The 16944-nt window shown below is 37.6% G+C and overlaps 1 protein-coding gene and 1 long non-coding RNA gene across 7 annotated transcripts in view; both read right to left on the bottom strand.

Annotated features, from left to right (window-relative positions):
• Positions 1-1212: 1212 nt before the first annotated feature.
• The window catches only part of LOC143870644 (factor of DNA methylation 1-like), a 34545-nt gene continuing 18813 nt past the window's right edge, over positions 1213-16944 (bottom strand). For 5 of the 6 annotated variants that reach the window (XM_077376621.1, XM_077376620.1, XM_077376622.1 and 2 more), the window contains 6 exons: positions 16021-16199; positions 15263-15352; positions 14633-14917; positions 14238-14450; positions 2669-2906; positions 1213-1525 (listed from right to left, as the gene is read on the bottom strand). In XM_077376621.1, the coding sequence (XP_077232736.1) occupies positions 2679-2906; positions 14238-14450; positions 14633-14917; positions 15263-15352; positions 16021-16199 (995 nt within the window). In that variant the 3' untranslated portion in view covers positions 1213-1525; positions 2669-2678. The remainder of the gene's footprint in view (positions 1526-2668; positions 2907-14237; positions 14451-14632; positions 14918-15262; positions 15353-16020; positions 16200-16944) is intronic. The other variant, XM_077376624.1, reaches the window with a different exon arrangement.
• Positions 11513-14226, bottom strand: LOC143870711 (uncharacterized). Its single transcript, XR_013245499.1, has 2 exons — positions 13188-14226; positions 11513-11808 (listed from the first exon to the last, which is right to left on the bottom strand). It is a non-coding gene; the product is annotated as an uncharacterized LOC143870711 (long non-coding RNA).

Below are 16944 nucleotides of genomic sequence, written 5' to 3'. Positions count from 1 at the left end.
AATAATTTCCATAGGCTGATCCTAGCCCTTTGATCTGAATGTTAGAGGTTTGGAATGTCAGAGGGTTGATCCCAACCCTCTATAGATCAGAGGGTTAGGATCAGCCTATGGAAATAATTTTTGGGGCACAACCTATTTAGGTTGTGACCCATCTAATGGACAGTTTGGATCATCCTATGGTGCGGGCCATACGGTACTTCTAATAAAGTGAGGAGTGCCCTCATCAAAATACAGTAGTGCTGATAACATTTCCCTATATATGTACATATAAATTGATAGTAATAGTAATACCCTTATATGTCTAACAAAGTATAAATGATTAAATAACACCAACTCTAACAACTTAAGCTTTTGGAGTAACTGGTTGTTTCCCAGTGGTATCAGAGCAACTGCCTCACGGCAAGTCCTAGGCTCAGGACCCAACAAGTCCTTCACATTAAAAATCGACGTTTATGGTCAACCCAAAAGAGGGGCCACATGTACAGCCACCTTACAAAAAACAGAAGAAGACGAAGAAGAGGGGCCACGGGAGGGGGAGTGTCTAAGTATAAATGATTAAATAACACCAAACAGCTTAAGCTTTGAAGTAATTTGTTGTTTCACAAAACTCCATGGAATAATAAGCACAAAATGAGAATCAAGAGAATGGTTACGAAACGAAACCTTGATTTTTCTAGAAATTTCACTTTCTCAAAGGCTGGCTATTCAGAAATTATGCAAACATTGCTTCAAACCATCTTTATCACTTTTCTTGATAACCAACCTTGTTTAATTATAACTTTTCAAAAAAAAAGAAAAAACCTTATTTAAGAATAATTGATTAAATAACACCAAATCTAACAGATTAAGCTTTTGGAGTAATGGGTTGTTTCACATGGTATCAGAGATTCAGAGCAATTGCCTCCAAAAACTTTGATATTAAAAATCTCTATGTACGGTCAATCAAAAAGAGGGGCCACGTTTACGGCCACCTCAAAAAAAAAAAAGGGGGGGCCGCACGAGAGGGGGTGTTTAAGTATAAATGATTAAATAATACCAACTCTAACAGCTTAAGCTTTGGAATAATTTGTTGTTTCACAAACCTTTAAATAGAAGATATTGGAGGCTTGAATGCACCCAGAGAGCTGAAGTAACCCAAGACAGCAGCTAGGTGATCTGTGTGTTAGCTGCCTTCTCCCTCAGAGGCCTTTTTACAACACTTATTTGTATATCTGGTACAAAAAGAAGCCATTAAACTTGCCAAGATCTCAAATAGTCTACATGCTAAAGAATTTCAAGAGCTCCTAAATTGACATTACACAAGCAACTCCCAGGCTACAGCAACCTGTACTTTCAAAGTGTCTATTGTATCTGGTATCCATAGGGGTTATGAGAGCTACAATGTACAATAATGTTCATGTGAGAGATTATTCAGTTCCTAAATACCTCAAAGGATACTTCCTGGTTTGGTGTTGTTCCGTAGGTATGCATGTTTTGCCGGTTCATATATCAGTCCTAGATTTACGAGGTTGCCATTTCTTTTTCCCTGCACTCCAATAGCACATTCCATGTCACACACCATGCAGTAATAGAAGCATTGAACAAAAGAGAACTCTATGGCAGGTAGGATCGGAGTGAGACAAATTTATATGAGCAAAAAAAAAAACAATAAGATAACAAAAAAGTGCAAACAGCATAATCTTTCATGGAAACCTATATATTCCAAGAAAATATGTGCGGAATTTTTTGATAGCTCTCGTTTATATAAAGTGCAACAGAGGGAAATTATTTTTCAGTTGCAATAACACAGCCGTTATAGTGAATCACGATATAAATTTCTGAAAAAGTAGGCATGTTTGTTTTGGATTTTGAGAACTAATTGAGTCCAAAACTGATTATTGGACTCAAATTATTAATGCCGTGTTTGTTTTAAGATTATGACAAACGATTGAGTCCAAAACCAATTATTGGACACAAAATTACGTTTGATTTTTAGTCCAATATTGGTTTTGGACTCAATCGGTTGTCATAATCTTAAACAAACAGGGCCTAAATTTCAGTCCAATAGTCAGTTATGGACTCACAATCAGTTCACAAAATCCAAAACAAAAAGGGTCTAAATTTCAGTCCAATAGTCAGTTTTGAACTCACAATCAGTTCACAAAATCCAAAACAAACAGGGCCTAAACCATGCCTAGACCAATTTCAGTTTTCCAGCTACAGCTGTACATGGATATACAAGGTGTCCGAAGGAATATATGGATGGACTTCTTATGCATTTGCATCCTGAAAAGGAATTGAGCTACTAATTATCCCAGTTTAACAGCTATTTATAACAAGTGAAATGCTAGACTCAAGGGCGCTCTTGTAAAAATCAGAGGAAAGGGGGCTCCCATTGGATGCATGTTGGCAAAATGCATTTAATATTCATGGACTTTTACATTCTTTAAATGCACTTTGGTGACGTGCATCCGACGGAGGCACCCTTTCCTCCGATTTTAGCATGGGCGCCCCTGAGTTTAGCATTCCTATTATAACAAATCTCCCATATCTTCAGCACAATATCACTCTTAATGTTTATTGGCTCAAACATCCAAAGCTAACTAGAAATCAAATATAGACATTTGGTCCAAAAAAACCCTACAGTTTGCCATAAAATGTATTTAAAATGTTTGATTTAAATACCAACCATTGCTTTCTCATCTCTTTCGCTTGAGTGTCTTCCATTGCTTTAGTACATATTCGATAACTTCTTTCAAGGTGGCCTTCCTTCCTGCTTTGAAGTTCCATAGTTCTGATACTATGTATCTGCCACTTGGATTATACTCGTTCATTTCCAACAAGGCAGTAGTTACAGCCTTAAACACATCATCACCCCACTCATCCCTCAGCCCTTTCAACCTTTCATCATCCTCATCTATTTTTTCCTGCACCAAAATCCCTTTCCACATCAAATAAAAGATCGTAAACAGAGAGAGAGAAAATAAAAGATACGGAACTCTCTTTGAGAAATGAGACAGAGTAGACCGAGTTAAAAAGAAGTGAGCAAGGATTACTACAACTACAAGCAAGAGGAACTTGTTTTGAGTTTGTGAGCCGTCATTATCTTATTTTACTTGCCTCTAGATAGAGCACTACATGATGAACAAAACAAAATGATCTAGTTATGTGAAAGCTGGACCGAGCGGAAGGAGTGCCTTTTGGCATATGTCAAAGTGCTGACCCAAGAACAATGCTGACTACATTCCTATATTATTGGAGTCAACAGGGTTCTCAAATTGGTCCTCACCATTTAGGTTTGGGAATGCAAGATATGGTGCCTACTGTGGACATATGAGGTAAAGGAGTGGGAGGGATTCGAATGTATGAAAATGCTTGCGAGTAAGCAAAGATGAAGGAGTGGAACAGGAACTGCTTTGAAAATGGTGGGGAGGAAAAATTACTAAAAAACAAAAAGGGCAGTTTATCGGTGGATGAAAAGCTAGAAGTAAAGCTTTTCAAAAGTTCAGAAAGGTGTTTGAACACGCCATTATATGGGATGGGTTTACTTCGAGCCAAAGTAAGTTCAAGGAGGAAAAGGGCAGTTTATCAGTGGTAGGAAAAAAAAAAAAAACTTATGGAATTTGACGAAGGAGTTTGAAAACACCTCTAGATGGGATGAGGCTACTTCAATGTAAAATGCCACTAATTTCCTTTGTCAATTGTGAATCCTGCAAGGAGGAATTGCATCAAAATGGTTTCTGATGGAGGAGGCTCTAAAAGGACAAAGAGGACATAGGAAAACTAAGTAAACTACCAAAAGATTAAAGGAGTGGGAGGGATTCGAATGTATGAAAAAGCTTCCTAGTAAGCAAAGATGAGGGAGTGGAATAGGAACTGGTTTGAAAATGGTGGGGAGGAAAAATTACTAAAAAAACAAAAAGGGCAAAAAGGGCAGTTTATCGGTGGATGAAAAGCTTCTAGCTTTTCAAAAGTTCAGAAAGGAGTTTGAACACGCCATTATATGGGTTGGGTTTACTTCAAGCCAAACTAAGTTCAAGGAGGAAAAGGGCAGTTTATCAGTGGTAGATAAAAAAAAAAGAACTTACATCGAATTTGACGAAGGAGTTTGAAAACACCTCTAGATGGGATGAGGCTGCTTCAATGTAAAATGCCACTGATTTCCTTTGTCAATTGTGAATGCTATAAGGAGGAATTGCATCAAAAGGGTTTATGATGGAGGAGGCTCTAAAAGGACAAAGAAGAAATAGGAAAACTGAGTAAAGTACTAAAAGAACCTCTATTGTGCGAGAGGTACGACAAATTTAGATTCATTTGAAGAAAAGTTAAGGAAGGTCGTCTTTTTAGACAAATGGGAATTAAGTACCATGGCCATTTTTTTTTTTGAGAAAAGGTGACAACCATGGCCATATATTTTATCCTTATCTTTCCAAGAAACTGAGTACTACCAAGCTAAGCGATAGACATTGTTCTCAACATCTTCCCCACTCAGGTATTTCTAGAGATAAATTCAGAATTTTCCACTTTTCTCAAAATGTTATCTAAACAATGGAACATAAAAATAATTAATGTTTAAAATTTTAATAAAATTTAAAATTTCGGTTCAACAATTTAGTAGGTTACTTAACCTATACCCTAAATTGACATAACTAATTAAATATCTATCAAAAACTAATTCTAAAATTTAAAATAAAGAAGATGAGAGTATTGAAAATCATATATTTTTCAAAAATAATAAAATGACCATAATAAACCATTAAAAAAAGGACATAATGAAAGATGAAAGTTGTTGATATTATCTCAGGATAACAAATTAAAACCATTATATATATATATATATATATATATATATATATATGAAAACGGTTTCTACACACAAGTGTAGATAAGTTATCTACACACTAGCTTAAAATACAGTGGAGGGCATATTGTTTGGATGATCCAAACCATTCATTTGATTGGCCCTCACATAGATAGGGTGTCCACAAAACATCAACTCCATAGGATCATCCCAACCCTACAATTTGTGGAGGTAAAATGGACGTGTATAAACCTTCACAAATCTGTACATTTTTTGCATCCACGGTTCGAAGGGTTAGGATGATCCTATGGAGCTGATTTTTTGTGGACACCCTATCTATGTGAAGGCCAATCAAATGAATGGTTTGGATCACCCAAACAATGTGGGCCTCCACTGTATTTTAAGCTAGTGTGTAGATAACTTATCTACACTTGTGTGTAGAAACCACTCTCTCTCTCTCTCTCTCTCTCTCTCTCTCTCTCTCTCTCTATATATATATATATATATATATATATATATATATATATATTGCTTGTGCTAAATTGAATGTGTTGAAACATTAACATTTTGGATAAATACTGAAATAATTTCAATTTATACGAGATGATTGCCATGAAAGAGGAATTGATGAAGGAGCCTATGGATTTATAAAATATAGGTTGCTTCGACAAGGAGACTAATGCTACCTTTATTATGTTGATCCTATAGAAAGGAGCAAAGTAGGTAAAGAATTTTCAACCAATAAGCTTAGGGTGCGTTTGGCAGCAATTTTGATTCTGTTTCATGATTTTGATATTGACTCTTGATTCTGTTGTTTATTCTGATTCTGATTCTAAAAATCAGAATCACGTTTGGCAACTGGATAAGATTTCTGATTCTAAGATTTCTTGTCAACCATGCATGCGGAATTCACTGAACATGTTTCTGCTCTGTTTCATAATTGATATGCTGGCCTAGTCCAGTGTTAGGAAGACACCCTTTCATTGGTCACAAATTGAGGTTGAATACCCTTAGTGACATTTAATTGTGAGGTTCTGATCCTCTAGAACTTGACTTTCTCCAAAACGTTGGTGGTTGCTTCAATTAAAATCATATAGAAACAGTTCACTAACAAGATGTGACAGGATGTAAGGATCTCAATTCATATGCAATAATGGTAATGGAGAAAGCTAGATTCAAACATGCAACCTTGACCGATTATTGATGTGCAAAATTAATAGGAAAACAACATCTATTATGAACAATTCAAAAGCGCAGTTAGTGGTCTTGAAATGATGTGCAAAACCACAAACACTTGGACTGCATATTAAATTTCACATGCAAATAATTCCTTCCATTACTGTTGTCATGACTAACCAAAGCTGCTCATTAATTCTGCCATTCTATTCAATTAAACCTAGCCAAAGGGTCTTGACCTTATAGAGTGTACATGAGAGTTACTGACTTCTGGATTTTTTTAACAAAGAGAAAACTTAACTGAAGTTTACATTGATTACTAAAAAATAGTTATGATCCATCATGTACAGAGAATAAGAGATTTGTGCAATAATTATTACCCAAAAAAAAAAAAAAACAACCTATAAAACAACCTTTAGAAAAAAGAAAAAAAAGACAAAAAAAAAATGCTATAAAGCAAAAAAAAAAAAGAAAGTTGCAGATGATCATCGGGCAAGGGTCCAAATTTGTGTGATTCTGTTTTTCACACAAAAAAAAAAAAAAAAAAACAAAGAAGAGTATCAGAAAACCAGCCATGTTGAAGATGATGTTGTGGGGGGGGGGGGGGGGGGGGGGGGGGGGGGGGGGGGGGGGGCGCTAGCTGGAAGAATCCCCTGGAGCTTGACTTTGGACAAGACGAGCTTTATGCCGAAGAAGGGTCGAGATTGTAAATCGCGACGACAGGGCCCGACTTTTTGATTCGTTTCTTGCAGGAAACAATAAAATTTCGCTCCAAGATTTTCGATTTTGGATCGAAATAGAAACCGATTAAATCAGTTGCCCTAAGCATGCCAAATAGTGTTTCTTTGTTTTGAAAAAACGCAAAACAATAAAAGCATTTTTTTTTTTTAAACGCTGCCAAACACACCTTTAGTAACCAGTAATATATGAGATAGCAGCCACCACACTGTATGTTCCAGATTCTAGCCAGTATATTCACAAACAGAATGTGCATAAACAGAGACTTACTGAGAGGTTTACACCAATTCACTGTTTCACTAATTTGAGCTGAAACCCTCAAGCTCAATGTCTCCTTGTATTGATGAATTATAACAAGTGTCTTGTTCCAAGCAAGAAGAAAACCCTCTCTTGCTAAAACCGATTTTCTTCACCATAAACCATAGTTTCAAATGAAAGTATCTAAAAGCTATCTAAAAGAGGAGGAAATGGGGGTTTATATGTTAGCCCATTACAAGGATGAATTCCTGAAGTACTCCTCGTAAGAAAAGACCAACATGGACATAAGAGAAAATCAAAATGGCCAAATTACCCCAATTGATTAAATCTTGGGGTGTCAATGGATCCAGAAGGTCCGATGGAGCATTCGAATCCGAACTTTAATGAACGGGATATAAGCATACCAAGAGGGTCCATGGGCATATTTCGGATTCCCAATCATATCATCCGAAAATTTTCGGATCGGATCCAGGCATGCTGCCAAAGTCCTTAGGGGCAGTCACGATCCGAAATCATCTTACAGTAATACCCTCAAAATCATTACAACATCAATGTTAAGTGGGGTTATTCTCGTCAAAATAGTCATTCTTTTAGTAGTTACCGGTTTCCATCTTTATTGAATGAAATCTCCTTTTCGAAATAAATCTCCTATTCCTTCCCATGTAGGTAACCCCTCCCCATTTATGGAACGAACATCTCATCTTCCTATTTGTAACCATAACCCATCTACTCCATGTTCTGTCCCTAGTCATTGCTCTCACCCTCGCCATCACTAGTCATTGCTCTCACCCTCACCATCGCGGCAACCTTGCCTTCCCAGCATCCGAGCAGTAAGCACGGAAAACTCCTGCTAAGTTTTTGGTTTCTATTATCTTCTTAGAATACTGGATAGTGGATACATATTTTTCCCTGTTTTTAGTCACTTATTTGAAGTCGATCACTGCTTTTCATTATGGTGGAGTGACATTCTAACTCTTTTTTTAAAAAAAATTAATTGTGTACTAAGCTTAGTAAGACATAATAGGACACTCCGACGGACGGTCCGATTTAAAATGGATCGTGATCGTGACGTGGAAAGTAGGATTCGAAGAACAATCCGAATCCGATCCGACCGATAAGGAATTTGAATGGATCGTGACCGTGACATAGGTGGATCCGATCCGAAGTGGATCCGTTGACACCCTAAATCCAATGAAACAAAAAAAAATTCTACACTAAAGGAGGTTTCAAGGGCTCATGTAAAGACTCCAGGGGATGCTCCTGCACCAAGCAATCTTTTGCCCATATGTTAGAGTGACAGCTAATGGGAAGCACTTTGTAGTCTGCCCGGAGACCACACAATAACAAATTTGCAAAGCCAAGCTAAAAAGAGTGACGAGCTTCTGGAAGCCGATAGGCATACAAGACCAACCCTCCCTCTTCATAAAAGAGTCGTAAGCCACCTTGGCATTAGAGTTGTCATAGGGCTCGCAACCTCGAGGAGGACGGAGGGCGGGTGATGGGGACATCAACAATGGGCGTGGATTCAAGGTTTACAAGCGTAGATGTGGACAAAACTGATGGCGGAGACTCTAGCATAGGCCACAGACATGGGCGAGCATGGGCCACAGACATGGGCGTCTTTTTTTTTATTTATTTACTTTTTTTTTCGTCATTTTATTTGTAGCCTACTTTTTAGGCATCAAATCTCATCCGTTTGGCCATTTTTTTGTATTATTAGAAAGGTTTTTTAATTACCTATCTAATGAGCCTAAGATCACATGATTTGGATGTGTTTTGAGCAAGTTATGAGTGTTTTTAAGAAGTGATATAGGTCTATTACGGGATTATTATTTTTGGTAAGTTTTTAACATTATTTAGTTTACTTTGGATTAGATGAATGGTTGAGATTAGTTGCTACGTTTTGCTAGTTGCTACGTTTTGCTTGAAGCCAGAAATTTGGGCTTTCTTCTTCTCTCTTCTTCTTGTGGTTTGGAACCATCTTCTCTCATCTCCTCTCACATATTCTCTTCTATTTCTTCAATTAAATCAGCAGAAACAAGATCAGTAAATCAGATATTCTATTTTCATTGCTCTTGAAGCCTAAAACTAGAAAAACCAAAAATTTATAGATCTCCCATGTTCTTCAAGATCTTGTTTTGAGATTTTGAGGATTGTTTTAGTGATTAAACCTCACATAAAACTCACAAGAATCTCAACTTTCAAACCTTTTTGAACCCTATTGCAAGTTCTTGCCCTTTTCAAGCCCAAAAACCCTTTTTAAAGATCCATAGCCTAAACTTACCAACAAATCAGAACCTAAACCCTAGAATTACCTTTCCTTTACCTACCTAAACCCTTACATAAGATCTGGATAGCAGTTTTCTTCAATTTCCAAATTTGTAGAAATTACCAAAATACGCCTACGGCCTACTGTTTTCTTCATTGATTATTATTAATTTCTCATGCTTTTGTTACATCTAATTGATACGTCTTACATTATCTTTTAGTTCTTTTAATTGGTTGCATGTGTAAGCTTAGTTTCGGACTAATCCTTCTATTATCAATCATCTTACGAATCCTTATCGCTTTAATTGATTTGTGTAAGGTTTAGTTCATGCTTAATTACAATCTTTACAATTATTTATGCTATTTAAGTCTCATTACTGCTGCTGCCCATAGATTAATTAGGCGTTAATTCAGCCCTAGGTTAGTTGTTAAGTGTTCTTTTAGTTTTCCACGTAAGCCCTAAATTGTCCTAAAGTCTTAATCCCATTAGAAGTGTATGATTTTCCCTAAATTAGGTATTGTCTTGCATCAGCGGCCCTCACAATATTCCATCTAATGGCAAGGCAATAAAGGTGAAATTATTCAAGGCCGTAATGGTCATAACCACACGGGAAGTGGAAGGTGTTGGTAGAGGGACTCCAAAGGGAAGCGACGGCGACCAAGAGTTCTCGATTCAGGGGGATTTCGTGACAACTGGGTTGGATGAGCTCATACATCCCCCAATCCTTCCATTGGATCTCAAGCTTTATCGTCAGACAGGCAACCCAATCTTTTCAGCCTTGCAATATCTACAGCTAGAGCCTTATGGAACGAACCGTAACCAGACCTCCCAGTTCAATTGCAATGGGTCTACCATCAAAGTCTCCTCACCAGGAAGGGGAACGTGGGAAGGAAGCCTGCCTCGGTGTTAACCATGAGATTTTCCAAATGGAAAATGGGGTCAAGGCAAGTATCCTGCATGGAATGTTTTGATGAAATACGACCGAGCAGACATAGCCATGCAAGGACGCCACAATGTCGTCAAAGAGCGAGGTCGTGGCAGGTGTAACTGGAATGTGCTCTGCATATGAGGTGATGGCCATAAAGGAAAGAGAGGATAGAACAAGAAATAAAGAGAGGGAGACTACTTATAAAAGAGAAGGAACAAGGAACAAAGGTCGCGCCGGCGTTTATAGGGAAGCGAAGGGGGCATTGCAGAGAGGGTGAAACGGTAGAAGGACGAAGAGGCAACACGTACCCTTGCAATGATGAGAGTTTAACTCTTACTATGGCAGGAAAATCATCGATGATTCAAAGGTCAGGTTGTGTCACGTGTAGGAACAATCCAGATATCGAGGCACGCATAGCGTGAAGAGACTTGGGCAGATTGGCCACAAGGACAGAGTATCGAGAGCTTCCGAATGGAGGCCCGACAGATAAGCCATCGGGAGTGGGTAGCATCGTATGTTGTACGCCGCACGAAACCATCATCCCCAAGTCAACGCACTGAGTACGAAGCGACGGGAGCAAAAGGCGCTTGGTAGCCATCATGCCTCCCCAAGAAACACTATAAATATCTAAACCTTCAATTGGTTTAGGGCCCCCACCACACACTACTTCTTTTACTTTACTTGCACCCCTCGGCAACTATGGGGATTTTAGTTGTAGCATTTACTTTCAACTCTTGTTCGTGATGCAACATTTCCCATGGTACATCGACTTGAGCCTAGTCGTAGTGCTAGTACACCTGTGTGTCATTTCGTAATTTGCACTTCTCCTTAATAGTCATTTTGCCTTGGGGTAATTTAGTTAGTTAATCTTGTTGTAAAATCTAGTTATAAAACGCTTTCCCTCTTTCATTTTTATAGTTTTTTTTTTTTTTTTGTATTGGGACTTAGATCTAGGATTTTCTTGGGAGAATTTTCGGCTAGGTGCAGAAATTTTCTGCTGGAGTTTTATCTTGAAAAGAAGAGAGTTGCCAGAAGATTCGGCTGCTTTTCTCTCAGATTCTTGCATTGTATCCTTGTTTCAAGCAAAATTATCACATGTAATCGCGTTCCTACGTTGCCTTGCAAGAAAATAAGTCCATTGAAGAAAATCAAGAAAGCTCAAAGAAGATTCAGATTTGTACTCTTCACTATTCCCTACTGCATTGTGGAGAACTACTAGGGTGTGTTCATTTGTTTTCCGAGATGCAGAAAGGAAAGTAAAAGTGCCCAAAAGTTTCCATGGAAACACAAATTTGCATATTTTGTTAATTGCTGCAAAAATTGAAATATCATGTGAATTTTGTAAAAAATGACACGTAAATAACCTTTAGTCGACTTTTTCCCGAGTCTTATTTTTGCTGCTGGTAGCGGAAAAGCCACTTTCCTCTACGTTTCTTTGTTTTCAATTGTGCCCTATTTTGTGCGACAGCAAAAAGGCTCCCCTTCTCCGTCATCTTCAACCTTGCTTCCCCTCAAAAACCTCGCAAGAACAACATCAGTCCATTGAAGAAAATCAAGAAAGCTCAAAGAAGATTCAGATCAGTTCTCTTCAGTATTCCTTGCTGTATTGTGGAGAACTCCTATGAATTTGATGATGTCTCCTTCTTGAATTCGTCATTTCTATATGTAAATCATCAGATCTTTCAGTTACATTCCTGATTTGTGGAAAATCCTATGCAAGAAGGTCGAATTTTTGCTAGTGTATCAGGTTTACATTCTCGGTTTGGTTAGAGTAGGTGAAATTCTTTTGAAACCGAGATTCAGATCTGAAGCTCTTAAAAGGTTACTTCAGTTCTGAAATTTCTTAATACTAATTCACATTGTGGAATAGAAATCAAGCTCTTTTACAGCTTGAATTTAGAAAATTCCAGGATCAGAAAGTCTCCTCTTCAGATCTAAAATTGCTAGTACTGTGTTAAAGTATAAAAGATAAAATAACGCCTTTCTCCAACAGCTTAAGCCTTTGAAGAAGTTGGTAAGTTAACATGGTATCAGAGCCAAAGGTCTCGAGTTCGAACCTCCCGGATAGCAAAAATCCACATGCGATGGTCGGCCCAAAGTGGGACCACATGTGCCACGTGTTTGCCAAGTAGGCCACACATGCCGGGGAGTGTTAAGTATAAAAGATAAATAACGCCTTTCTCCAACAGCTTAAGCTTTTGGAGAAATTGGTAAGTTAACATACAGAATTTAGTGAAATCTGATAATATGTGTGTTTCGGCTGAGACCTTTCCATAGATGACCGGCAACAAGCAATTTCCTCCAGATCTGAAACCTATTTGTCACTATATTTCCAAATGGAATTCAAGGAGTTCCTTCCAATTTCATAAGGAAGTTAGTTCTTTTAAGGAAACCAAGTAGTAGTGAACACAATTACACAGAACTCTACTACAGAATTCTTATCAGTTTCCTTAATGCTGGCTGTCTCCAAGCTCAACACATTCTTGGTAAGATCTGATGTTTATGCAAGGCATAAAGTCAGATCTGCAAGTTTCTGACATGGTTTTAAATTTCAAAATTTCCAAAATTTCGGAAACAAAATTCGGGTTCGGTAGGATTCGAAACAGAAATTTGAATCCATTGTTTCTGATAGTTCATCATATTTCTCCATTAAATTTGGACAGAAAGTTCAGAATTGTGACACATTGATTCAAAATTTATCTCTCAGCCGAACACTATTATCAGATCTGAGAATCGGTCATACCGATCTCACCTCCATTAAATTCCATCAACCGAGAAATATATATCAGCTTTTATAACCTGAATGTTTGATCTTCAACAAGGAATAAGGAGTAGTGAACCAGCAGCTCAGTTTGTCACAAGATTTGGACAAACGAAGAGTTATAAGAGGCCTGAGTGTTTTGTACAAGTTCAACTCATTTGCTGAGTTTTAAGGCTCATCAAATTCAATGATTAGAGGTTGATCTTCACCAGCAATCGAAGAAATGTGAGTGTAGGTTCATTTTATAACAGGAACTAGCGTAACCCAGAGTACGAACCTGAAAATGGCGATAATTCAGCTTGTCAGTACTTGTTTCTTCAAATCTCAGCTGAGGGCCTTCTTGCAGTTCTAAAACCTGAGGCCTTCAGTCAAATTGTGAACAATTTTTGTCTCATTAGAGAGCCTTCACTGAATTGGGAAATTGTTATCCATTGATTCACAGTTATAGTTGTTTGTGATTGATTCACTATCAGTGTCTCAGCTGAATTTTGGTTTATAATTTTGTCTCCATTATTCTCTAGTATAAATACACTTCTCCACTAGATTAATCTTGGGGAGCTCACCTACGTCAGTTCGTCATTTGTCATTTAGGCTCCGTTTCTTTCGATGTAAAATGGGTGTAAAAACAAATTTTACGCCCATTTTTGTTTTTACGCCCATTTTGACCCATTTTACGTCAAAAGAAACGGAGCCTTAATGCAATTCATTTCCATTGCATGAAGCCTCTTTCCTCATTGTAGTCTTCGCTCTGCCTAGCAGACTCGCATTTGGCCACCAACCGAATTGGCTCACTGCTCTTTTCCTATTCACTCCCTTTATTTAAAGGATTATTCTGGCAGCCGTACTCTAGAGGGGGGCCATAGGAGGGGAACCCAGACCTCCATAATCACTTGATTTGGACAAGTGACGAAACCAGCGGGCAACAATCCTCGGTTGTCAGCAATCACACGATCGGTCTGGTGCTTTGGTCAAGATTGGCTGAAAGCATTGAATCGTGACTGGTTGTGGCACAACCCCGCACGCACACCGTCGGCCAAAGTAGTTGGGACTTGGGAGACACATCCCACACACCAACAGCAAGGGAGAGAGAACTTTTAAGTTAAGACACCACAATTCAGGCACACCAAAACAAGGGTGCTCCTCAAGTTAATATCCACATATTATAATGCATTTATACAACAAAATTACTAAAATGGTTATGCATATAGAGGCATCAGTGTCAACACGTAGCAATACTATAAATTAATGTGAAACCCACATATGAATCCAAAAAAGTAGGCAACTATAAAAGCATAGAACATTAGGACCAAACTTATGAAATCCATACCTCACATTTCCCATTGGTAGTGATGACTTTATAAGGATGCCATTCGGGTTGTCTAATATAATCCTCCCACAAGGAGCATAACTCACTAGCTCTAGATGCGACTTCTTTAGCCGGATATCTGTGTGCACATGCTGTGTGGAATGGCTTTTCATCAAGATCTCCCATTCTCTTGATTTCAATTGAAGAACGACCACCCAGCATGTCTTTCAACCCCTACAAAACAAAGAAAATCGTATTCATCATCAATCAATTTTGAGCTCATAGTCCTTCGGAAGAAAATCTCGTAAGATACAAATAGAAGGCTGCCTTATTATTAGTGTTGCTGCCTCAAAATTTCTACTAAAGAGGTATTGACAAAAGAAGGGATTTGGGAGAGGGGGTGTAAATTTCCATACTTCAATCAATGCTTTACGAGCTTCCTGCAGCTCGTCATTGCTCAAGCGCTCTTTGATGATAAGATGTTGATTTAATTCTTCCAAGTCTTCCATTTCTCCGACTTTCTCTTCCAATTCGTTGCTCATTTCCAGTATCTTCTTTTTAACTAAATCATCATCGTCTCCCATAAGTTCCATCACCTGCAACCTCCCTTTCAACTGTTGAATTTCCAATTCCAATGCTTGCTTAGCGTCTAGTTGCTTTTCTAGGTGAAGAATTGTGTTGAGAGCGTTCTCTTTCTCCCTCTGCACATGTATATTCACAGTAAACAATGATAAATAAAATCAATTCCAAAATTGGAAAAGAAATATTATCACTTTCAAGAGAACCTTCATTCCAGCATTTAGAAACTAGGGCTTCAGCAAGAACTCAACCACGATAACAAAAATGTCAGCTTGGGCGAGTCAATGATTGGTGTGGTCATTTTTCATTAATTCACACAAATCAAAGTAGTTTTTGGTTGGCTTGTCAGGGTGGACTTGGACAAGAACTAAACCAAGATAAAACTGAGTCAACTCGGACGAGTCGAGGACTGACTCGGGTAGTTTCTAAACAGTGCATTATTCAACGCTTGATACCAAGAAACACACCTTTTGTTTTTCAACCAGCTTCAACACATTTTCATCAGCCTTTCTCTGTTCCTCAGCTGCCTTTTCAAGAGATTTGTTTTTCATTGCATTCTGAGAAAAACAACAAAACAAATTTGCATCAGACATCATTTAAACCATTCCTACGAGCTTCCACTGATGGGGCGTATACTTATGAAAAGTGTATAATACTAAAACCAAATACAAATATCAAATAATGTCAGTTTCATTACTGATTATCAAGCTGACAGGTGCTAGAGACATGGCACTCGTTTCAAAATTAATTTGGTGTAATTATTCAATACAAATTAAAGCAATGCTTAATAACTGTCTCCCAGATTAAACAGAATTTGTTGAGGTCTTTTGCAATCCTAATATTCCAAGTAATCAGTATTAGGTTGCAAGAGTCAGCATTACCTCAAATCTCAAATACAGTATATATCTCAAATCTCAAATACAGTCTAAACTTCAACAATAAGGCCCTGTTTGGATTGCAGGAATTTTCAGGAGAAGTTCGGAAAGGAAAAATATGACCAAAATTGAAGTCCTTTTTTTAGACACAAAAAAGATAACTTGAAGCAACCATATTCAATTTTTATTTAGTGGGGCTTTAATTTATGACGATATCCCTCTAAAATCTAAATTAACCATAATCATATCATTTTTTTTCTTTTAAATCATGGAAAGAAAAAATTTCCCAAGAAGAAATTCTGTGAGAAATGATTTTCTTGCAATACAAACAGAGCACAAAGTATCATTACCTTTTCCTTCTCATCAATAAATCTCCTGTCATTGTCATTCTGGGCCTCACGCTTCTCCAATTCTCTGCATCGCCATTCAAGAGCTCTCTGCTGAGATTCCAGCTCTGACTTCAGCATTGCATTCTCCCTGAGTATCCTATTAGAGTGATCACATGCCGCATCCTGCAACTTTTTCATTTCTAGCACAAGGAAAACAAATATGAAATAAATATGTGGGAATAAACATTGTGATGGTGCCTAAGTAAAAAGGCGGGTAAAATAAGAGAACTTTTCTAAGCAAAAGCTTATGCCAAAAAGGTAATACGTACAATAGCACAGAGAATCCTGAACACACAAATATTAAGCATATTCAATACTAATTACTCAAAAGCATTTTCTATGCAGGAGCCGAAGGAATCTCTTGAAGGGGAGACAATTCCAAAAGTTATCACTTAAATGATATATTCAAAAAACATTGTCAATGTAAGCAATACCAGATCAAATTGCACAACTCGTAAATTAAAAAAAAAAAAAAAGCAAAAAAGCAAAAAAGAAGAAGAAAAAGAAAATGATCACAGGCACAACGTTAAGGTTAGCCTTCAAGTGTGGATGAAAGACCAGTCAAAAAAGTGGCAGATTCTTTGGCTGTAAAACATAAGAGGCAATAGTTGAGATCAAAATATGTTACGTTGGCCACAAGCATGACTTATCTGGGAAAAACAACAGTCGAATAAGGACCCTTGCACAGTTCATTTGATTATTTGAATTTGATTTACGTCTTTCAAGGAAATTAGTATCTGGAGCAAAACAAATGCAGATGAGTAGTTATATTTGCATAAAAACTGATCTATCAACCTGAACCTGCAGATGCATTCACTAAGCTTTTAGTATTATATAGATGTACCCCAATGACATTGTTTGTGAAATGATTACAAAACCTTATAC

The sequence above is a fragment of the Tasmannia lanceolata genome, unplaced genomic scaffold, assembly GCF_043159265.1.
Source record: "Tasmannia lanceolata isolate RefF3 unplaced genomic scaffold, GAP_Taslan_0.1 ptg000002l, whole genome shotgun sequence".
NCBI lineage: Eukaryota > Viridiplantae > Streptophyta > Magnoliopsida > Canellales > Winteraceae > Tasmannia > Tasmannia lanceolata.
This window is presented reverse-complemented; position numbering and strand designations above follow the sequence as displayed.